This window comes from Oncorhynchus clarkii, chromosome 24, assembly GCF_045791955.1.
Source record: "Oncorhynchus clarkii lewisi isolate Uvic-CL-2024 chromosome 24, UVic_Ocla_1.0, whole genome shotgun sequence".
NCBI classification, from domain to species: domain Eukaryota; kingdom Metazoa; phylum Chordata; class Actinopteri; order Salmoniformes; family Salmonidae; genus Oncorhynchus; species Oncorhynchus clarkii.
The window spans coordinates 7887090-7911179 of NC_092170.1; the positions used below are offsets into that span (position 1 = coordinate 7887090).

The 24090-nt window shown below is 43.0% G+C and overlaps 1 protein-coding gene across 2 annotated transcripts; it reads right to left on the bottom strand.

Annotated features, from left to right (window-relative positions):
• Window positions 1–663: 663 nt before the first annotated feature.
• Window positions 664–23121, bottom strand: LOC139382201 (neuroblast differentiation-associated protein AHNAK-like). Of its 2 annotated transcripts, none has more exons than XM_071126083.1 (7): window positions 22936–23121; window positions 13114–13169; window positions 12887–12994; window positions 11442–11564; window positions 11110–11266; window positions 10467–10660; window positions 664–10365 (listed from the first exon to the last, which is right to left on the bottom strand). In XM_071126083.1, the coding sequence occupies exons 1-7, from the start codon at window positions 22991–22993 to the stop codon at window positions 1777–1779; spliced, it is 9285 nt and encodes a 3094-aa protein (XP_070982184.1). In that variant the 5' UTR covers window positions 22994–23121; the 3' UTR covers window positions 664–1776. The 2 variants fall into 2 exon arrangements, with proteins under 2 accessions (XP_070982184.1, XP_070982185.1); XM_071126084.1 differs by lacking the exon at window positions 22936–23121 and adding an exon at window positions 20735–20885.
• Between the last annotated feature and the right edge of the window lie 969 nt (window positions 23122–24090).

Sequence of the window (24090 nt, forward strand, 5' to 3'; positions counted from 1 at the left end):
TGTGATGAACTGTCACAGATCAATGGAATTGTTTTCAAGGGAGGGAAAATCATAATTCCTGACACTCTCAGAGAAGAGATGATGTTGAAGATCCATGCTGGACACATGGGCATTCAAAAGTGCAAACAGAGAGCACGGGACATTTAGTTTTAGCCTGGAATGTGCAAACAAATAGAGGACATTGTTGTAAAATGCCAAACCTGTCTTGGTCGACGCCCCTCAAATACCAAAGAGCCCATGATACCTCATGATACCTTGCTAGAAGTTCGCGTTATACACCCTCCCTCCCTTGTTTAGTCACCTTCTGTATTATGTAACCATATCAAACGTAACATATCATACTAATTTAAGTGTCCCGGATTTACTATGTTACATCTAGTCTGAAACCAGGCTGGTGGAGAAAGACCATCTCATTTCACGCAAGCACATTTCCATCCATGTTTACGCTCCTCGCCGACTCTCCTCAAATAACTTTGACCTTTTTCAAAAGGAGGCGAGGCGGGGACAGGAGAGAGAGGATGCAGGACAATTGGAATTGATAAAAGGCCCACGACTATGTTGTGATAAGGCGAGGAAGTATGTTTGAAATGTCTGTTGTATTTGACAGGAGAGGGTGCTGTTCGCCTAGAAAGAGAATCATTTGGAAGACGATACAACTTTTTTTTATTTTTAGGAATATTAGGTTTATTAATAATATGATCTCTTAACAACATTATTGATAATGCCACTTTGATAACACTTTGCTTTGAAAACTGCTTATTGTGAAGCCATAAGCACTGAAAACATAAGCACAAAGGTATTTGTAAAAAAAATCTCTCTATACGTATAAACACTGTTAAACTGTGTTATCTGGTCATGTACATGTTCTCTCCTTGTCATGCACCATTCTAGATGGTTATTTCAAATTTTCAGCTCCAACAGGCGTTAAATCTGGTTAAGGAAAACTTTGTAAACTTGTTTGACAGATGATTGCTGGGACTCTTCCCATGCAGTAGAGCACACACATTGAATTCCTACTTTCTAACTCACCAAAAAAGAAAAGGAAAATGGAGACATTGAGACATTGTTTTGTCCAAGAGGATTTGCATTCATTTTGAAATATTTCAATCTGTTTCTTTAAACCATGGCTTAATATCAGATGATAGTTTCCTTATTCTTTTAGGTTTTGTCTACTTAGCTTGATTCTCATAGAGAGTGTTGAAATGGATTGCATTGTAGAAGCCTTTAAAACTTACATTTCAATGTATGGTATAATTACAAAAAAATCTTCATATATCAAAAAGAAAAAACAAGCTGAAGTAAGTAAATGATTAAACCACAAATCTCACACCATCCTCAAGCCTCAGTTACATTAACACAAATCACTACTATCCTTAATACTATTCCAATCATCGGTAATATGAAAATAATTACATATTTCATTAAGTAAGCAGGCAACATGTCAATGTATTTACATACAAATTGCTTTTGGTAAATTGGTTTGTGTTCTTTGTCAGTCTAATTCTACAATCATGCCAAAGTAAATGTTGGTATATCAAATGGGAAGGCATTGAAAATAGACATTTCCTTTGGGAAATTAAAATGTGTGGTATTTTTGCATTAAAAAAATGATATCAACAACAATACATAATGAATTGACATTCAGATTTAAACCACTCAAATGATCAAAGATGATAAAGACTAAAATAGAAAGAAAACATGGAGGAACATTTACAAAAAAAACGTCGTCACATCAGGACAGAGGGAAAATATATTACTCTCACATCTCTTCGGACTTCAGTGATTACAATGGGATAGCGATGTGTGGGTTTGACCAGTTCTGGACTCTGTTACCGTATTTTTTGTCGTCTTTGTCACCACAGTTACGGTTCCCTCCTTTGTTGTGGTAACATTCTCCTCAGACACCTCCTGCGTGGAGAACCCCGTGCTTGGCATCTGGAGCCGGAAGGTACCGGCAGTTTCATCTACACCCTGGCATTGGAGCGAGGATCTGCTGCCCTGGGGAGAACCTTCTGGTGTAATGAGGAGGATTCCTGTTGAGTTGGGTTTCAGGTTGAATTTGGGAGCCTTGAACCAGGTCGACTGCTTTCCTTCCAGCTCCTTCTTGCTGCTCTCAGCTTCTGCCTGCCCCCTAGACTTCCCTGGAACAAAGCCAATGGAGACCATGGGTGTTGTTGATTCTGAACTATCCTGATCTAGCATTTCTGTCCTGGCCGATGAGGACACCACACTGTCTTGAGTTTCCTCCTCTCCTTTTGATGTCTTCTTCTTAAATCCCGGGAAGGACATTTTGCCTGATTTCACTTTCTTCCTCTTGGTTTCTCCGTCAGTTCCTGAGGACTCCTTGACAAGCTTAGCACTCATTTCAAGGTCCTCTTCTCCTCTGCCTATTTTTGAATATGGCGAGGAGAACTCTATCTTTGGAAGCTTGAGCTTCACAAACTTAGCCTTATCCTCCTTGGATCCGTTCTGGTATGTTGAAACCTTTTCACCATTGAGGCTGGAACTAGACCCCTCACCTTTTAGGGTTACATCAAATGAACCTGTTTTGCCTGGAGAGAAGGTGACTTTGGGAATCTTTTGCTTTGCTCCCTTTGACTTGTCGTCTCTATCCACGTCTCCTTCAATGCTCAAAGCAACACTCTTTTCCTTGGGTCCTGACTTTCCAAATGATGGTTTCATTTTGATCTTTGGCATTCTGATTTTAGCCTCTCCAGACTCGACACTTGCTTCACACATAGTGGACATAGTGGAGTGGTCTGTTTGGGGATTCACCAAAACAAATACAGCTTTTTTAACTTTGGGCATTTTAGGTCCTTCATACTCAACCTCTGAGTCCTTCAAATGTACTCTAGCTTCAGGTGAAGACATAGCAGGTAAAGCCACCCCAAACTTGGGTATTTTGATTTTTTGTCTTGTACTTGGTCCTTGTACTTGTTCGTGGTCCTCTTCTTGAGGTTCTCCAATATCAAAGTCTATATCTGGTATTTTGGGGACTTTGATTCCAAGATTAGGTAATGTGAATCCATTCTCTGTGCCGGCATCTGTGCCAGTGGGCTCGGCAGAGCCTTGTTTGCTCTTCAGTCCCACAGACTGTAAAGTAACCTTTGGCATTTGAAACTTGATACCATCTTTGTTTTCTTGTTGTCCGCTGTTGATTTGTGCTCCTCCTTGGCCAGTCATTGAAGGACCTGAGATCTCCACATTAGGGAGTTTGAATTTTGGCAATTTAGCACTCATCTCTGGACCATGACCTTCATTCTCTTGGCTGGCTCCTTTGGATACTGAGAAGCCCACATCTGGGAGGGAGATGTTTGGCAACACAGAACCACCTGCCTTCGCATCTGCCGACACATCTGCACCTTTGCCAAGCTTTGTCTTCTTAATCATAAATCTACCACTGGCCCCTTCATTCTCTTTCCCAGTCTTCTTTGTGGTTGCATCTAATGCTTGATCTCCAGTGTTCTTCATTTTTGGCAATCCAATTTTGAATTTGGTGCTTTTGACTTTTGGCCCCTTACCTTTGGTACCAGAAGTTTTAAGGTCTAAGTCAGGCAACTCTATTATTTTTCTGTCCTTCTTTCCCTCAGCTTTATGGAAGCCTATATCCAGCTCCAGATCTCCTTTTGGGCACTCTATGTCTATTGTTGGCATTTTGATTTTCGTCTTATGGTCTCCCTCAGAATGTGAACCAGTTTTGTCCGAACTTTTCCCATGAACCTCAGCTCCATGGTTGGATTTTCCAACATTCATATCCAAATCAAGGTCCGGAGTTGTAAACTTTGGTAAACCAATCAAAGGCATTTCTATCTTTCCTTCTGCCTCAGCGTTGGGCTGTTTGATTTCAGCATCAATGTCACCAGAATTTCCCTTTGGCATTGTAATATCTATATTTGACAGTTTGATTTCTGGCATCTTATATCTTCCACCCTCACCATCCATTTCCAATTCAGGTGCATTAACATCTCCACTTTTTCCTTTTGGAAGTGATATGGCAATATTTGGCATTTTCATATGTGGCATCTTGAAATTTCCTCCTTTGACTTCCATCTCTGGTGCTTCAATCTCTCCAGTTTTTCCTCTCGGAAGTGATATATCAACATTTGGCATTTTCATATGTGGCATCTTCAATTTTCTGCCCCCTCCTTCAATTTCCATCTCTGGTTCTTCATTTTCTCCACCTTTTCCTTTGGGAAGTGATATGGCAATATTTGGCATTTTCATATGTGGCATCTTGGATTTTCCTCCATCTCCCTCAATTTCGAATGCAGGTACATTAACATCTCCACTTTTTCCTTTTGGAAGTGATATATCAGAATTTGGCATTTTCATATGTGGCATCTTACATTTTCCCCCTCCTTCCATTTCCATTTCTGGTGTACTGATGTCTCCACTTTTTCCTTTTGGAAGGGATATATGAATATTTGGCATTTTCATATGTGGCATCTTGAATTTTCCACCCTCTCCTTCAATTTCCACCTCTGGTCCTTCAATCTCTCCACTTTTTCCTTTTGGAATTGATACATCAATATTTGGCATTTTCATATGTGGCATCTTGAATTTTCCACCCTCTCCTTCAATTTCCACCTCTGGTCCTTCAATCTCTCCACTTTTTCCCTTGGGAAGTGATAAATCAATATTTGGCATTTTTATATGTGGCATCTTGAATGTTCCTCCTTCTCCTTCCATTTCAATTTCTGGTGCACTTTTGTCTCCAGACTTTCCCTTCGGAAGTGATAAGTCTACCGTTGGTATTTTCATATGTGGCATCTTCAATTTTCCTCCATCTCCCTGAATTTCCATGTCTGGTCCTTCAATCTCTCCACTTTTTCCTTTGGGAAGTGATATGGCAATATTTGGCATTTTCATATGTGGCATCTTGAATTTTCCACCATCTCCTTCAATTTCCACCTCTGGTCCTTCAATCTCTCCACTTTTTCCCTTGGGAAGTGATAAATTAATATTTGGCATTTTTATATGTGGCATCTTGAATGTTCCTCCTTCTCCTTCCATTTCCATTTCTGGTGCACTTATGTCTCCATACTTTCCCTTTGGAAGTGATAAGTCTACCACAGGCATTTTCATATGTGGCATTTTGAAATTTCCGCCTCCTCCTTCAATTTCCATCTCTGGCCCTTCAATCCCTCCACTTTTTCCTTTGGTAAGTGATATATCAACATTTGGCATTTCCATATGTGGCATTTTGAATTTTACACCTTCTCCTTCAATTTCCACTGTGGATACATCCATTGCTCTATGTCTTCCTATTGGAAGTGATATGTCAACCTTTGGCATTTTAATGACAGGCATCTTGAATTTTCCACCCCTTCCCTCAATTTCAACCTTGGATGCATCAATGTTCCCAGTTTTTTCTTTAGGAAGTGATAAATCTATATCAGGCATTTTGATGTTTGGCATCTTAAATTTGCCTCCCTCCCCCTCAATTTTTGTTTCATGCTTGATTTTAGGCAGAGTTACATCAAGGTCAATTTTGGGTGCTGATACATCAATAGTTGGCATTTTAGGGATTTTCAGGTTTCCTTCATAACCTCTGATGTCAGCCTCAGACACATCCACCTCAGCCTTTGGGAGTAACACTTCTTGCTCAAATTTCTTGGCAGCTGGCAGGGATATCTCCACTGATGGTATTTTTACCTTTCCTGTGACATCTAGTTCAGCACTGGGTCCACTACTGTCAAAGTCTATCTCCTGTGAGCCAAACCCTGGCATGGAGAACTTTGGCATTTTGATTGTATCATCGGGTGCATGAATGCCACCTTTCCCTTCCATTCCACTATCCATCGAGACATCTATCTCTCCCTCTGGTAGTTTACCTTTAGGAGATGACTTCTTAAACTTTGGGAATTTTATTCTATATTTTCTATTTGCTTTGTCCTCTGGATGTTCTACACTGATTCCTGGCTTTGGAATGTCCACTTTCCCTTTTTCTGTCTTGATTTCCACATCAGGGCTGGCTATTGATACATCTTTCTTAGATATTCCAAACATTGGCATTTTCATTTTGGGCTTCTTTAGTTTACCTTCTATTTTTCCCTCTCCGCGTATTTCTGCTGATGCTGGTCTGCCCTCACCATCCGCTCGCGGGGGGCTAATATCAATATCGTCCTCTGTGCCATATCCTTCTAGGTTTACATCTCCACTAGACTTTCCACCAAATTTAGGGAGAGAAAATCTTGGCATTTTGAGAGAGATATCTGGCATGTCAAAACTTGACCCAGAGGATGGCCTTTCACCCTCTGCTTTTTGTAGCTCTTCCCTATTATCTCCATCAGATTTTGACAGCCCAGAGTCGAAGTCAACCTTTGGTGCAGATACGTCTACTGTTGGCAGTTTAACAGTTGGTAACTTGACTCCACTCCTACCCTCTGCTTCAATTTTGGGCATTTTAAACTTCCCCCCTTTGACTTCAAGGCCTTCTTTGACATCACCCACTGGGTGCTTCATCTTTGGTAGTGACACATCAAATGAGGTCATATGAAACTTTCCTCCGTTTCCAGAATGTTCTTCAATGTCAGTTTCTCCCTCTGTTTTTCCTTTTGGAAGTAAAATATCAATCTTTGGCATTTCAAACTTCCCTCCTTTGACGTCCGGTCCTGCTAAACTGACATCTGGTTCTAGTGACTTCATTTTTGGAAGGGAAACGTCAAATGTAGGCATATGAAATCTTCCTCCTTTTCCAGAATGTCCTTCAATGTCAATTTCCCCCTCCATCTTTCCTTTGGGAAGTGAAATATCAGTCGATGGCATTTCAATGTTTCCACCTTTGGCTTCGGGGCCTTCTACTTTGACTTCACCTTCAGGCAACTTCATTTTTGGAAGGGAAATGTCAATTGAGGGAATGTGAAACTTGCCCCCTTTGTCACCATGCCCCTCAACCTCAATATCTCCTTCAGTTTTCCCTTTAGGAAGAGAAATGTCAATGTTATGTAACTGTATTTTGTTGCCTTTCCCTTCTGGTCCCTCTAGTTTGATGTCACCCTCTGGGAGCTTCATTTTTGGTAGCGATACATCAAACTTTGGCATATGAAACTTTCCTCCTTTTCCAGAATGTCCTTCCATGTCAATTTCTCCCTCTGCTTTTCCTTTTTGAAGTGAAATATCAATTGTTGGAATTTCAAACTTTCCATCTTTGGCTTCAGGGCCTTCTACTTTGACTTCACCCTCAGGCAACTTTATTTTTGGAAGAGAAATGTCAATTGAGGGCATGTGGAACTTTCCGCCTTTACCACCATGCCCGTCAACCTGAATATCACATTCTGCCTTCCCCTTTGGAAGAGAATTGTCAATTTTAGGCATATGTATTTTACTACCTTTCACTTCTGGCCCCTCTAATTTCATGTCACCATCATTTGACTTCATTTTTGGCAAGGACATGTCGCATGTGGGCATGTGAAACTTTCCTTTCCCCCCCAAATGTCCTTCAATGTCTATTCCCCCTTCTGTTTTTCCTTTTGGAAGTGAAATATCAATCTTTGGCATTTTAAACTTTCCACCTTTCACATCAGGGCCTTCGAGGCTGACTTCTCCTTCTGGTGTCTTCATTTTTGGATGTGATATATCCAATGCTGGCATTTGGAACTTGCCTCCTTTTCCAGAATGTCCTTGAGTGTCAATCTCACCCTTTTCCTTGGGAAGGGAAATGTCCATTGTTGGCATATGAAACTTCCCTCCTTTGGTGTCCGGTCCTGCTAAACTGACATCTGGTTCTAGTGACTTCATTTTTGGAAGGGAAACGTCAAATGTAGGCATATGAAATCTTCCTCCTTTTCCAGAATGTCCTTCAATGTCAATTTCCCCCTCCATCTTTCCTTTAGGAAGTGAAATATCAATCGATGGCATTTCAATCTTTCCCCCTCTGGCTTCGGGGCCTTCTATGTTGACTTCACCTTCAGGCAACTTCATTTTTGGAAGGGAAATGTCAACTGAGGGCATGTGAAGTTTTCCCCCTTTGCTTGCATGTCCCTTAGCTTCACCTTCCATTTTTCCTTTTGGAAGAGAAATGTTCATCGTTGGCATATTAATGTTCCCCCCTTTGACTTCAGGGACTTCTAGGCTGACTTCACCATCTGGTGTCTTCATTTTTGGAAGAGATATATCGAATGCTGGCATTTGGAACTTGCCTCCTTTTCCAGAATGTCCTTGAGTGTCAATCTCATCCTTTTCCTTGGGAAGGGAAAGGTCAATTGTTGGCATGTGACACTTCCCTCCTTTGACTTCTGGTCCTTCTAAACTGATATCTGCATCTGGTGACTTCATTTTTGGAAGAAAAATGTCACATGTGGGCATATGAAATTTGCCTCCTGCTTCAGAATCTCCTTCAACATTCATGTCACCTTCCAATTTTCCTTTTGGTAGTGAAATGCCAATTGTAGGCATTTTAAACTTCCCTCCTTTGACTTCAGGTCCCTCTGTGTTGACCTTACCCTCTGGTGACTTCAATTTCGGAAAATAAATGCCGAATGTGGGCATCTTAAACTTGCCCCCTTTACTGACATGGCCTTCAATGTTAACTTCTCCCGCTGTTTTGCCTTTTGGAAGGGAAACATCCATTTTTGGCATCTCAACCTTTCCACCTTTAATTTCAGGTCCTTCTACTTTGGCTTTACCCTCTGGTAACTTTACTCTTGGAGCAGAAATATCAAATGAAGGCATGTGAGACTTTCCACCTTTAGATGCATCTCCTTCAACGCTCATGTCACCTTCTGTTTTTCCTGTTGGAAGTGAACAATCTATAGTGGGCATATGAAATGTGATGCCTTTCACATCAGATCCTTCTATTTTCATGTCACCCTTTGGTAACTTTATTTTTGGAAGAGAGAACTTTCCTTCTTTTCCTACATTTGCATCAATGTTGACTCCACCCTCTGTTTTTCCTTTGGCAAGGGAAATATCAAGTGTGGGCATTTCAAACTTTCCCCCTTTCGATTCAGGTCCCTCTAAACTGGCATCACCCTTCATTTTAAGAGGAGAAATGTCACATGAGGGCATTTTGAACTTGCCTCCTTTTCCAGAATGTCCCTCAATGTTAATATTCCCCTCTGTTTTTCCTTCAGGGAGAGATATGTCAATAGAGGGCATTTTCATTTTGCCACCCTTCACTTCAGGTCCTTCTACATTCCTTTCTCTCTCTGATGACTTCATTTTTGGTAGAGAAATGTCAAATGTGGGCATCTGAAATTGACCTCCTTTTCCTAAGTATCCTTCAATGTCCACCTCTCCCTCTGGTTTACCTTTTGGGCGTAATAGGTCAACTTTTGGCATGTTGAACTCCCCTTTGACTTCAGGCCCCTCTATATTCATATGCTCCTCTGGAGACTTGAATTTTGGAAGAGAAACATCGAAAGTTGGCTTTTTGAACTTGCCTCCTTTTCCAATGTGTCCTTCCACATCAACGTTTGCTTCTGCTGGTGTCATCTTTGGCAGTGAAATGTCAACAATTGGCAGGCAAATTTTTCCACCCTTTTCTGGACCTTCAATATCCATGTTAGATGATCCAATCTTTGGTAATGAGATGTCAGTTTTGGGCATGGATATATTTGGCCCTTTAAAAAAGGGTCCCTCTATCTCGTCTGGCACTGTACACCGGGTGTCCAGCTGCAGATCTATGTTGGGTGCAGAGATGTCAATAACTGTCATTTTAATGCCAGATAGGGCTGTTGGCCCTTCAACTCCTTCAGCTAAACCTTTAGCTTTTATCTCACCATCAATTTCATCAGCGTGACAGGCTGAGGGGAGTACTAATGAAAGCTCTACCTCTCTGTGCATCAATTTTGACCCCTCCTTGACTTTCACTTCTCGTTTCTGTAGGTCAACGTCCTTCCTTCCAGATGGCAAACTGAATTCCACTGAGGGTGGTGTGAATTTGACACCAGGAGGTTTCAGGTCCAGGGACCCTCCAGACAAGGCAGTGTCCGATTTAGTCTTTTTTGTTTTAGGGAAATGAATTCCGAACCTGTGGCCCTTTCCTTTGACTTTGACCTTAGCTCCAGGCACGTCTGGCAGGGAGACGTCAGCCTGTCCCTCTGGTTGCGTCATGTCAACTTCTCCTGTAGCCGCCTCAGCACCATTTGCTTTCATCCTGGGACACCTTATCGTCCTCTGCTTCCTGCCAGTGGCGACCACTCCTCCATGCTGCTCAGCTCCCTCTGCCTTCCCATCCTTCCCCAGCTTGAACTTGGGGAAGGCAAACTCCACGTCAATGGGGTTGAGCTCCACCTTGGAAGGGGATCCCTCCATCTCCAACTCTGCTCCAGTGCTCCCTTTCTTGTTTTCCTTCAGCCTTTTCAATCCAAAACGTCCTCCCTTCTTTTTCTTCGCTTTGAAAGGTTTGATGCTCTTGACACTCTGCAACAGAGATGCAAGTATCAGTTAGGGGGACATGAAGCTGATGAATCTGGAATACCCAGTTGTCAAAATGGCAATTACAAATACGATCATAGCCGTACCATTTTCTGCATCTTGGTTTTGGGTCCTTTCAGTTCCAAGCTGCTGGTGCCAGGGTGCAAGGTGACATCAGCGCCGGTGATGGTCCTCTTCAGGAAAAAGGAGACTTTATAAGGCTCTGCACACTGCAAGATCTTCAGGGCATCCTCATACTTCACATTGTCAAAGTAGACTCTTGCACTGAGCAACTGATCTCCTGCAAGGACACCAATCAACCAGACAAAAGTGAATATGAGATAAAGGGAACTGGGGTAAATATTGAAGTCTCATAGTTGTGGTTTGCTTTTGACAATCAAAGGGAGGATATGAAAGGGCATGGCATTTTTGGATGTTTCCGTTTAATTTGCACAAGATAATGTACCGTTTGCACGTCAAAACAAGGTGATTGATCAATGACATTACTTACAATAAATTACACAATACACTTAATGGAAGTGACACACGAAAGGGATGCTGATGGGGAGAAACAAGATGGTTTCATCATTTTCAGTTCTTTCTAGTATGGAATTAATGATATGTTTTAATAGCTTACTGTTTGACCTTCTCATTTCTATTTCTTTCTATTAAACTAGTCCACAACTAATTTACCTCAGCTGTGTCTCATAGATTTATATTCATGCAACTCTAATCTCCCCGTCCAGTTACCTTGCTGGAGGCTAAGATGCTTTGCTGCAGTGGAGTCTTTAAGGACGTCCTTAATGAAGAGGCCTCGCTCCCCTCCACCTGTGACACTGTAGCCGCTGGCTCCAGCCTCAGCCTCTGTCTCCAGCACAACCTCCACCACCTCAGATGCAGTTTCCTCCTGTAAAGACACACCAGAGGAGAGGGTTTCCTCACAATTCTCTTGTCTTCAAACGTAAACCGTAGAATGGCACGCGATTCTGAGTGTTTTCTAGGCATGTGTAAATATCGACAGCGATATCACCAAACAACGTGGTTACTGTTTCATGTGTACTAGTTGTTTCTTGGCTCTATACCACTGCTTGGGCGTCTGCTGAAGAATCCATCTCTGCTTGGGCCAAATGAGACGTCTCTTTCATGTGGCTTCTCTTCAGACTCAGCACCTGCTTCAGCTCTGCATGCAGTTTCTCTTTCTGAACCTAAAAGGAAGGAAGCATTGTATCTGTGTTGATGGCTCAGTTGATTGGACCGTGATAGTAATGATAATAGTTCCGTCATGGGTTCAAATCCAGCATGGGCCACACACGGCAGGGTAGCCTAGTGGTTAGAGCGTTGGACTAGTAACCGCAAGGTTGCAAGTTCAAACCCCCGAGCTGACAAGGTACAAATCTGTCCTTCTGCCCCTGAACAGGCAGTTAACCCACTGTTCCTAGGCCGTCATTGAAAATAAGAATTTGTTCTTATTGTTCTTACTTGCCTAGTTAAATAAAGGTAAAATAAACACAATATAGGGTATTGTGTGTTAACTGTAAGTCCTTTGGATAAAAGTATTTGGCAGGTAAATTACCTTGTAAGCATAGGGGATTGAACCCCAATGAGCTTGATGTGTGTGTGTGTGTACCAATTAAATTAGCCTATGAATACTATGGGATATGGAGAGAAAATACCTATTGGGGATTGACTGAATACCTTCATTATAGCCACACTCATTCTGAGATTAGAGACATTATTTCTCTGATCACATGGGCTTGGACATACTCTATAAGCTTTGTGTTAGCTGCAGCGCTGACCCCAACCTCACTGACTGAAGTACAATGACACAGTCAAAACCTGCTGAGTCATTCTCTCTCCCGGTCGCTTCTCTCAACCTAAACAACCATTCATTTGGCCCAGCTCTGCAGAGATCCCACTGTTTCCATACAGTAGGTGGCAGGGCACAGTGGCAACAACAATTGACATCTTGTGTTAGCACACCAGGTGTTGGGGACTAGAGGATATGTCATAAACATTATTATAATGCATAATACCGTTGTCAATTCTGAAATGCTTCAACCTTTCAAATAATAAAAAAAAAGGATATACGAGTGATGTGAAAATATTATACGCCAGCGAGTGCATGTCCATAAACACACAGTGTATTGTTTGCTTTCCTAATTTACATTTAGACCCCTCCCATGTACTTAATTCCGAGTGTCAGCTCCCCCCCTCAGACGCTATAGGGTCCTACATGTAAGCTGAACAGGTCTAAGCTCTCCTCCATTCCCATGTCTATCATAAAGTGAGCCGGATTAGTATGCCACTGACAGAATGTAAGGGAAATGTGCAATATGTATTATGTATGTGGCTATAGGTAACATCCAATGCATCTATTATGTTGAGTGTGTAATGTACAGTGACTATTTTGTGTATACATCAGAACTGTGTGTCTGATACAGATTTCCCCTCGGGGACATTAAAGTTCACCATTTCCTATCCTTCCCTGGCTTGAGTGTGTTAGGGTATCCAAACAGTCTCCACTCACCACTCTCTCTGGGCTCTCCTGGTCCTCTGGGGAGGCACTGTGGTGAGGGTTGGCGTGGGGGGCGGTGGGAGGCCTGTCTGAAGGGGGAGACCACCTTTTGTCCTTCACCTGGCTCAGTAGAGGAGATACCAAGTTCAACAGGTCAGTAAGCAGCACTGCAGGACAACACTTCATATATGGTACATAGCATCTCCGGAACAAGTGAAAGCCAGATAGTGGCTACTCACGGCTGGTTCTCTGGCCTGCGTAAATACATGACTTTCTTCCAATTCTCTGTCAGAGTCTGCAGACAGAAGGAGATTGGGTCAATGTTGGCGTGTGAGGCACTGACAGGGGACAGATCAGAGATCTCAACCAGACTACATCACTTCGTAGACATCAGTGGCTTTACTTTGTCTGCTTTGAACCCACTTCTACATTGGCATGACATAATGTCATGGATACATGGATACCCCACATGGATTCGTTCTCTATTAGATATGTTTTAGCTTGCGGCATGCTCGATGATTTCCAACCATTTGGTTTAGTGACCGGCCTCTCAGACTGCGTGGCATTGCTATGGCACTCTTGGAATTATTTCCACGGTTTTGCATATCCCTGCACCACCCTAGCCCCTCAATACCCTTCTACTTATAGGTAGGAGGCACTTGACATTTTTCCCACTATACGGTTTGGTCCCCAGCAATGTCATGCACGTCCCACCCTTTTGGTTTCATGTGATGGCTTTTTGATCAGCTTTGGCGTGTGTGTTTATGCGTGTGTGCGTGTTTGTCAAGGGGGATCCAGTATTCAGTGTCGGCATATTTCTCACGCCTCTATGTGTGGTGTCAGAGTGTCGGGTGTCTCAGCCGGTCACAAGAACAAATTAGACATTCAGAGTGCTCTTGTACAAGATGGCTAAACGTTGTGAAAGCAGCAACACCCGCCTTGGATAGTATGCTTCATGAGTACTGGACATTTCAATAATAAGGGTGTTATGCATCTGATCTTTTATGATCTATATAACGTTAATACCAGCATCAAGAAATAGCTAAATGATTAACTTCTTGAAATAGCTAAATTAAACAAACCTTTGAGCTTGTGTCCATAATACCCAGGTTAAACAGAGTTCAAATTATACCGTGACATTCGGGGGGGGAAGTCTCTATATATTTTTTTCATGGGACCCCCCTAGTCTCTGTGTGCACAAGCTTGACATTTTTTTTGATGGGCCTAATCATAAAGATGTCATTTAGCGGGTAAAAATGTATGACCTTTTAATGTGCCATGCACACAGGAACACAACCAGTCATGATGTTTTCACCTGATTGTCAAACAAATCACTTAAAAAGTAGGCTACCTGCGCATGTTCGTCCACTCGAAGATGATTTCAGCATCCAAACAGTTGCACCGTGCACCCATTTGACATATGGAGAGACATCTGTTACAAAACACCAACAAGTGTAATGACATGCAGCGATTGTCATTAGGTTTACACTCTTGTAGCCTGAACTCATTGATGCCTTTTGCTGACAAAATTACCTTTTTTTTTTGAAGAAAGAAAAGTTGGGGCTGAATACAAGACTGTCCCGGGATGACAAATGCAGCCACATTATTATAATTTGTTAAAACCATGACACAGAGATGGGGGTGTTTGTTTAATTCGGGATTAAGCTATTATTTGAATATTTACCACTGTAGCAGTAGGCTACACATTTCATTTTTAAACAAATAGGAGAATGGCTAAAGTAGCATTATTTAGAGACCCCCCAGCCCCAAAGTTTGACTTTTGTTGCATTGAGGGGGGTTCCCCGATTTGATAATGAAGTAACAGACCTTGACTTGGGGGTCTGCAATTTGCTTCTAGGATATGGGAAAGGACAGGACAGTTCACTAGCATTCTCCCAACATCAAGCAGCCTGATCCCAGTCTCAGCAGGGTATCAGTCAGGACACTAGTTAAGAACGGGATAAGACTGGGATCTTGTGATGTGTGGCCTTGTTTTCGGCGGATTGTGCAACAACAACGCCAGAGGAATGAAAGCGATATGAGCTATCTAATCTCCAATTGAGCAACATCTAATCGAATTATAATTTAAATATGTTTCTACTGTGGAGTGGTTATGAAGTCAGGTTTCTGCCATATTGGTATTGTGCCCTTAGTATGGTACTCTGCATTGCTTTCATAAATATACCCTTTTAAATATACCTGCACAACTGAGTTCTTAGCATAGACCTACCCTTTTCCATCATAGTGTTTGATACTGGAATTGTCTCTCTGAAGAAGAATATTGCTCAAGGACTACAAGCAAAGGGAACACGCAGATCTAGAGAGGTCTCAGGGAGATGTTTTCAGCAGTGGAGACCAGACTGTTTCACTCACAGTGTTCCAACAAATACACAGTGTGCGTGTACTATGTAGTAGGAAATGGGCCTAATATATTCACCTAATGAATATTTAAATATCCCCACATATAGTAAACATAGCTCTGATAGGAAGCGCTGTGTGTCTCGTTTGCTCTGTGTATATTTTGCAGTAGTTGAGTCCTAGGGGCTTCCAGGTCAGTTACTTTGGACACTGATTTGGCTAGTCATCTAGACACCATGTCCAAATACTAATAGAATTCTGCAGAGGATCAATTGTGTTTGTTTTTCTCCGTCATTTCGAAAGTTACAGTAATTGGGTTAGCAACTAGGCAACTAAAAGAGAGTCCTCTAAAGTGTGAAGAAAATCAATTTCACTTGGACTGAAAACATTGGAGAGTCATCTACAGTAACCATCACATTGACAGTCTACCACCAGTTACCCCATATGTACATCCATAGTATGTAGTATTAAGACACACACAGAGCAGCTACAGACCTTCTGTGTGGAGAAAGCTAACCTGATTGGTGCTATTTCAATGAATGTCATGAGACCCAGGATGAAGAGGAAGGACCCTTTGTGTACGCTATTAATCAATACTATTCCTGTAATAAGTTGACGTGCAAATGTATCAAGCAAACAGCATCACGATTTACAGAAAAAGTGGTTAGTGTGTGTACAACCAGGGATAAAGTTAGTCTAAAGCTATTGGATTTGGAGGAACAGTTTATTCAAACAGTTCAATGCCGGGGCACTGTATGATTCATGAAGAGACCTCCTAAAATTGCTACACATAGATTTAAGTGTTCCCAAATGCCCCCATCTGTTTTCAACAGTTATTGATCTCTACTTTCCCATGAAGATGGACTACTTCCACTAGAGGGGACCTATGCCAACTTGAGTTGTGGTGATGAAAAAAATACAAAAAAATGTATTCCCCCAACTGTGTCCAAAACAAACCCACGTTAAACTCCACGACGTTAACTACTGGATGTTGTCAATTCCCTGTTTATCAGGCCAATGAAGGGGAAGCCCTACTCTGCATAGCTGGCATTCCCAGAAATGTTTGAGACTTTAGACCATACAGATTATTCTTGGTTAAAAAACTAAACAGAAAATATGTAGAAATTATAAGGAAACTATGCGTTTTCAAACAACTGCGCTTTTTCTGGCCCGCAAATTGCTTTGACGAACACATCGGTAAAGAAATAAATCTGTGCGGGCCTCCGCTGAATTTTGAAATGTTGCCCTCGAGACAAAATTATTACCTACTCCTGCTTTAAACTGTTCATTTGGACTACACTGTGCTACTGTAATACCATAAGGTACACACAGTGGCAAGAAAAAGTATGTGAACCCTTTGGAATTACCTGGACTTATATATAAATTGGTCATAAAATGTTATCTGATCTTCATTTAAGTCACAGCAATAGACAAACACAGTCCGCTTAAACTAATAACACACAAACAATTATACGTTTTCATGTCTGTCACATGAGTTGATGCTGGAGAGACGAAGCAGGTACGGGGAGTAAAACATTGAATAAATAACGGACATGGAACGAGTCAGGAACAGCATCAGTAAACAGGTAACACAAACAAAAGACAGCAATAACCTCAACCAAACATTTTCCTGTAGTTGCGGATCAGAGCTGCACAACGGTCAGGAGGAATTACTGAAGGCGTATTTTCTTCTGTTGAAGCCATTCTGTTGTTGATTTACTTCTGTGTTTTGGGTCGTTGTCCAGTTGCATCACCCAACTTCTGTTGAGCTTCAATTGGTGGACAGATAGCCTTACATTCTCCTGCTAAATGTCTTGATAAACTTGGAAATTAATTTTTCTGTCGATGATAGCAAGCTGTCCAGGCCCTGAGGGAGCAAAACAGCTCCAAACCATGATGCTCCCTCCACCATACTTTACAGTTAGGATGAGGTTTTGATGTTGGCGTGCTGTGCCTTTTTTTCTCCACACATAGTGTTGTGTGTTTCTTCTAAACAACTCAACTGTAGTTTCATCTGTCCACAGAATATTTTGCCAGTAGCGCTGTGGAACATCCAGGTGCGCTTTTGCAAACTTCAGAAGTGCAGCAATGGTTTTTTTGAACAGCAGTGGCTTCTTCAGTGGTGTCCTCCCATGAACACCATTCTTGTTTAGTGTTTTACATATCGTAGACACATCAACAGAGATGTTAGCATGTTCCAGAGATTTTCTGTAAGTCTTTAACTGACACTAGGATTCTTCTTAATTAACCTCATTGAGCATTTTGCACTGTGCAGGATGGCCACTCCTAGGGAGAGTAGCAACAGTGCTGAACAATTTATCTTACCGTGGACTGATGAACATCAAGGCTTTTAGAGATACTTTTGTAACCCTTTCCAGCTTTATGCAAGGCAACAATTCTTAATATTGGGTCTTCTGAGATCTCTTTCATTCGAGGCATGGTTCACATCAGGCAATGCTTCTTGTGAATAGCAAGCTCACATTTTGTAAATGTTTTTTATAGGGCAGTCATTAGCCTAGGGGTTCTTTTTCCAACCTACACTGTGAATGTTTAAACAATGTATTCAATATAGACAAGAAAAATACAATCATTTGTGTGTTATTAGGTTAAGCACACTGTGTTTGTCTGTTGTTGTGACTTAGACGAAGATCAGATCTAATTTGATGACCAATTTATGCAGAAATCCAGATCATTCCAAAGGGTTCACATACTTTCTCTTACCGCTGTACATATATCTCAGATACAATATCCTATTTAAAAACAGAACTTTATGAAACAGGAGACATCTGTAACTTATCGTGGTATATTCTATTCTTCACTAGCAGTTGCCTTGGACTGCTAATAAATCAGTATGAGGACAAAATACGGTTTCAGTGTCAGTGTGACTTGTGAATACATGCATACAAACATACATGTCTGGTCTAAACATAGAGGTAATCAGTCCTATGACTCTGGTGAGAGGTATGGCATAGTAGTACCCAGCGTGGATTCTTAAAGCATCATGTGCTCCCTGAACATCAGTCAGACATTAGAGTATTAGCAGAGTCTGTAGTCAGGTAAAGCACAACCTGAATAAACTAACTTGTAACAGGGAACTGAAAATGTGATTGTCTTAGCCAGAGATGTCTTTGAAAGAGAACTATGGGAACTGAAGTTCAGACATAGAGAGGATCTTATTGTCCTTTGAAAGCTCAGATGGAAAAATCAGCCACACCCTGGAGCGGACAGGAAATATCTCTTTGTAAACAGGAAACTGGGATATTTTGTGAGATAAATACTCAACAAGGAGGGCAAGACACAAACAACCTTCCTTCTCCCATGATAATTAAGCAATAAGGGCCAAGGGGGTGTGGCATATGGCCAATATAACACGGCTAAGGGCTGTTTTTTAGGCACAACGCAAACCTCTGAGGTGCATTTTTGCTATTGTAAACTGGTTACCAACGTAATTAGAGTTTACAGTAAAAATAAATGTTTTGTCACAGCCGTGGTATACGCTTTGATATACCACGGCTGTCAGCCAATCAGCATTTACGGCTCGAACCACCCAGTTTATAATGTCAAATATAGCACTGTTGGGTGATGAATAATGTATTCAAAGCACTGGCATACATCTTAAATCTAGCTTTTATCTGTGTATTTTGATAGCAGTTTCCCTGTGTCAAACTGTGTTTCCTTGTGAGTTTCCCCAGCTTCCTCCAAATCGCCCAACCGCCTCTTGACCCTACTACTTCCTCATCTACTACCGACCCGCCCACTGCTCAAGAAACCTGTCGCTAGGAAACTGTTCTATACACATTAGTTCATACTAACTCTGTCACACTCTCCTACAGCGCAAACAGGATAGGATTCCTGTGATATTATACCTACACTTATACCTTCACTTATACCTACACTTTCCCAGTAAATAAGAACTCCCATAAACGTTCATATTTCCATTAAAATCTTATGATTTATCTATAACCCTCTGGCTTGGCTGAATCCACAGCATTGTAGAGGGTCCCATACAGTCCCAAAAGCCCTGCCACTATCCTAACCTGAGATACATGCACCACAGGCACCTACCCACCGCAACAATCCACCTCTTCCACATGAACTGTCCACAAACTATCTAACTATTTCAGACGTGATTTTGGGAGGGTTAGCTGCCTGCATTAGCCTCCGCTATGCAGTAGTATAAACATCTAACCATAGTATATCGACAACATTCATAACAGGTCCGTACAGTGACGTTAACTCCAGAGCAGACTGTACCTCCCACCCCCATGGATGGTGCTGGTGTCCCATTAACACATTTGACCCCCCCCCCCCAGAGGAATGGCAGGGGGATCACACACACAGACATTCAGCACATGCCATCAAAGGGAGGAGAGGGCTTTGGGAACACGACCCCACCAAGCCGCACTGCTTCTTGACACAGTGCTCGCTTAATCCGTAAGCCAGCTGCACCAATGTGTCGGAGGAAATGCCGTACAGCTGGCGGCCGGAGTCAGCATGCACTGTGCCCGGCCCGCCACAAGGAGTCGCTAGAGCGCGATGGGACAATAACATCCCCGCCGGCCAAACCCTCCCCTAACCCAGACGACGCTGGGCCAATTGTCTCCGGGTCTCCCGGTTGCGGCCGGCTGCGACACAGCCCAGGATCAAACCCGGGTCTGTAATGACGTCTTTAGCACTGCGATGCAGTGCCTTAGACCTCTGCACCACTTGGGAGGCCAGCTTATACTTTTACACAATACTTATATGTCTGTTATCGTCATTCCAACCTAGCCTTAACCCTGGGTGGGTCTTGCCCTCAATAGTGGGTTTGCCATTCTACCCACCTTGCCATGGCATCCCAAGCCGTTGGGCTGGGGAGCAACACTCAGATCCTGTGACCGGCAGGTAGCAGCTGTTGCCCTTGTGTAAAAGTAAGACGAAGTGTTTGAAACAATTGCGCTGCTGCTACCTCTCAGTATGCACGCGGGAACAGCAGCAGGCAGCAGCAACCATGCTGAGCATATTGTGTGGTGACATAGCCCTATGTTATCAACAATACAAGTGGCATTTGTCCTTCTAAATGGCCTGTGCACTTATCCAACAAACAATAGCTATGTTCTCAATACCTAAGGGTGTGCAGTCTCCAGACTGCGGTCTATCCTGCACAACCCTTAGCACAGTTGGACAAACTTTTCTATAAAATAAGAGGGGAAAGAACATTCTCAAACAACGATGCAGATAACTAGATGAAAAGATATGACATGAACAATACTTAGGTATATAACCACCAGTGATCTTTATTCCATTCTGCACTATGTACAAACATTTGAACAGCCATAACACAGAGGTTAAAAAAGCCCTGCCACTATCCTAACCTGAGATACATGCACCACAGGCACCTACCTACCCACTGCAACAATCCACCTCTTCCACATGAACTGTCCACAAATTCTCAGATCTAAGAAGTCATAAGGAGTCAGATGTCAGACAATTCCACTGTAGCGAGATTGAGACTCATCCTACCTGGTTGATACCACTGTCTCAGTGTGCTTCCTCCCTGGGTAGAGGGGAGAGATTCACCAGGCTGATGAGCTGAAATCACACACTGTTCTCTGTCAAACTCTCACTCACTAACTCCTGATCACCCTGTTACCAGTCAGCCTGTCCCTTCACTGAAACCTCTGTGGGGAAATCTCTAGATGGGACGCAACGAGAGCACTGATTGGACGAGGGCAAAGGGATGCCCCCATATTAGGAAGGTGAGGGGCAGGACTATCAAGATAGGAGGAGGAGGAGGAAGGGGCCAAAAACTTTGACAGGACTCAGTCAGAGTTGCATGAGCTTTCTCCTGCTGCAGATTTGAGAAAAGGGCAGGGGACTACTCTTTTTCAGCGACATGTAAATTGCCTGACTGGCTGGCTGCTGGTGACACGGTTTAAATTCCCTGAGGAGTCAAACAAAGTGATGGAATAACAAAAGGAATTGTCTTCAGATCTGGGGTACTGGAGATGATGTTGTTGGGCTATTTTATTTTATCCCCAGAGCTCCAAATAAGAACAGGCCTGGGGTCTTCATTTAGAGAAAGTGTGACTCCTCTGGGGAGAGCAGCTGTTGTTGTGAGCTTAACACTGAGTGTGCTGTGCGTTTCATGGCCTGTTATAAACTGCCCTGCGCTCAGAGCTAAGGTTAGTAACCACCATGCCTGCATAGACATGGAGTAATAGCCTCCATTCTGCCAGCTGGACCCCCAGGTGAGCCACACAGGTGGTCCCAGTGAGACCAGACCCTGGCCAGGGACCCAAAGCCCACTGCTGAAGGCTGCCAGGGGGATCAGGCCGCTTGCATTGTCCTAACGATGTCATTGTTGCATTACGCCGCTAACACAAAACCAGGATTTAGACAGGGGGGTGAGGAACATTGGGGGGTGAGGTGAGGCGGGCAGCTGGCTTGGCACGGGACAGATTGTCCCAGCGGCACAGCAATCCCTTCGTGTCAGCAGTTCAGTGTGCCAGGGCCAGGGAAACCGGAGCTGGCTGGCTGTGGGGGGCTACAGGGGAAAACAACCCCACTGGGATCTGGGATGGGCTCTGCTCTGGGGACAGCTGCAGCCTATAGTGTTGACTGACTCCAGAGGTTGGTCACATATGGTCACATGATCTGTCTGGTCTTTAACCGTGTGTGTGTGTGTGTGTGTGTGTGTGTGTGTTTGTTGTGTGTGTGTGTGTGTGTGTGTGTGTGTGTGTGTGTGTGTGTGTGTGTGTGTGTGTGTGTGCTTGCGTGTGCGTGTGTGTGTGTGTGTGTGTGTGTGTGTGTGTGTGTGTGTGTGTGTGTGTGTGTGTGTGTGTGTGTGTGTGTGTGCGTGTATGTGTACGTGTACGTGCACGTGTGTACTGAAAAAAACATAGACCGAGCAGACACAAGCCCAACATCTATAGATGATGGGAAGAAAAGCATTTCTTCAAGCTAGCTAATATGACTGCACTATGTGAGGACAGAAACTCAGACATTTGATATGGTAAAGCTAATATGAAATGTACAAACATGGCAACCAGAAAACATATATCTGCTAAGTATCCCCTCCAGCTATGGATCCCTGTCTCAGACCAGGACAAAATCCAAGCATTTAAAAAGACACAAGGAGGAAACAGATCTCAGTAGATAAGCCAGCACAGACGTCATATAACACCAGGAATGTCTGCCAGATAAGGTTATACTATCTTAACACAACTGTCAGCTAAACAATGCTCATATCCTCTTCTCATTTCACCATGACAAGGCCCTCCGTCTAGGTGTATTTATAGTCAAGAGACTTGGTGGGGAACCACCCTTTAACATTAATAACAAGAGCAAGAGATGGAATTTGTCTGTGATATGTTTCAGAAGGGAGGTCAACTGGAGTGGTAGGAGTTGCTAGTGCTACCACACAGCACGACATTGAAGCAAGTGGATGGTTAAAACCAAGTATTGATTTGAGTTGCATCTCTTCATAAAAAAAACAGTTCATGTGAAATAAAAGCCACTTTGGAACACACATTTCTTCCTATAAAAATACATTGGATTAACCAATAGATTTGATTCAAGACAGAATAAGTCAATGTTGTTACTCATCAATATTGTGTCACCAGAGACTCTATCTATTGAATGCAACTCAACAAAGCAATGTCTATCACAACGGGGCTAATGAATAGCAGATCCCCCATCACTCGTCCCCCATCCCTACTGACCTGCATTGGAAGAGGGTGTCCAGGTGACTCTGAATATCCCACGTAGACACTCACACATGGTACGAAGAGACGCAAACCCACAGAGCACACACACACAAACACACTTGACACACTGAGAAACTAACAACAACAAAAAGAGAGATGGGTGCAATTGGATGGACAGATAATTATCTGAAGGTTAGCACTCTGTCTGTCAGTAGGCTGGTGGAAGACCTGGCCGTTGCTGGGCTAGCGTGTAAAAAGAGTGTCCCAGGCTGGGGAAAAAGAGAGCAAGAGGGATAGATAGAGAGGGAGGGATAGATGGATGGATGGATGGAGAGAGAGAGAGAGCCCGACAGGAGCGAGACGGGACAGAATGGGGCCGCATTAGCTCAAGTTGAGAGTCAGCAGTTTGGGTGTCCCCCTGGTAAAGCCCTGCTCTTTTGTTCGGTGGCGGGGCGGCTTTAGCCCCAGCCCAAGCAGGCTTAGTGTTAACTGGCCAATGGACACCATGTCAGACAGAGCTCAAAATAAGCCACAATATAATCAAAAGAAAAACACATTCCCCCTGCCTATCCTGTGGTAAACAGGCCAACAGGCATCCTAGTAAGATGATCATACTGTACAGTCAGTCACACACTAGTACCACTACTAGCTCTGAGCCATGAGGCTGGAGGCACAATGTGAGAACTTGGGGAAAGGGTTCAACAATCGTTTTTCAAGCTTGATTCCAAATAGTGTAATCACTTCAGAGGGACTGAGAGCTGAGTCAATGCAGTGAAGTACTACCAGAGCATATTGTTGATCATGTAAGGCATCTGAAGCATGCCCAGTGGTGATTTTAGCATGTAAGTCTTGGTGGGGCAAAAAAACAAGTGGGATGCATGCCAGCAAAGCTACTACACAACACAACACTGAATAATACATTAATTGGACTATAACAGTGACAAACGATGCCCACAAACTGTTAGGGCCTCCTTAAAGCTGTCCCAACAGCAGAGTCCCAACAGCAGTCCCAACACCTTACCACTGCTACACCTTGCTATCAGCGAAGCCTTGTCTGGCAGTGAAACAGTTCATTCAGCAACATTTACTGCCTCTTAAAAAAACATAGCGGATATGGCTGACTTGCTTAAACAAATGTGGTTTCTACTGACAACTGAGATGTACAAACTA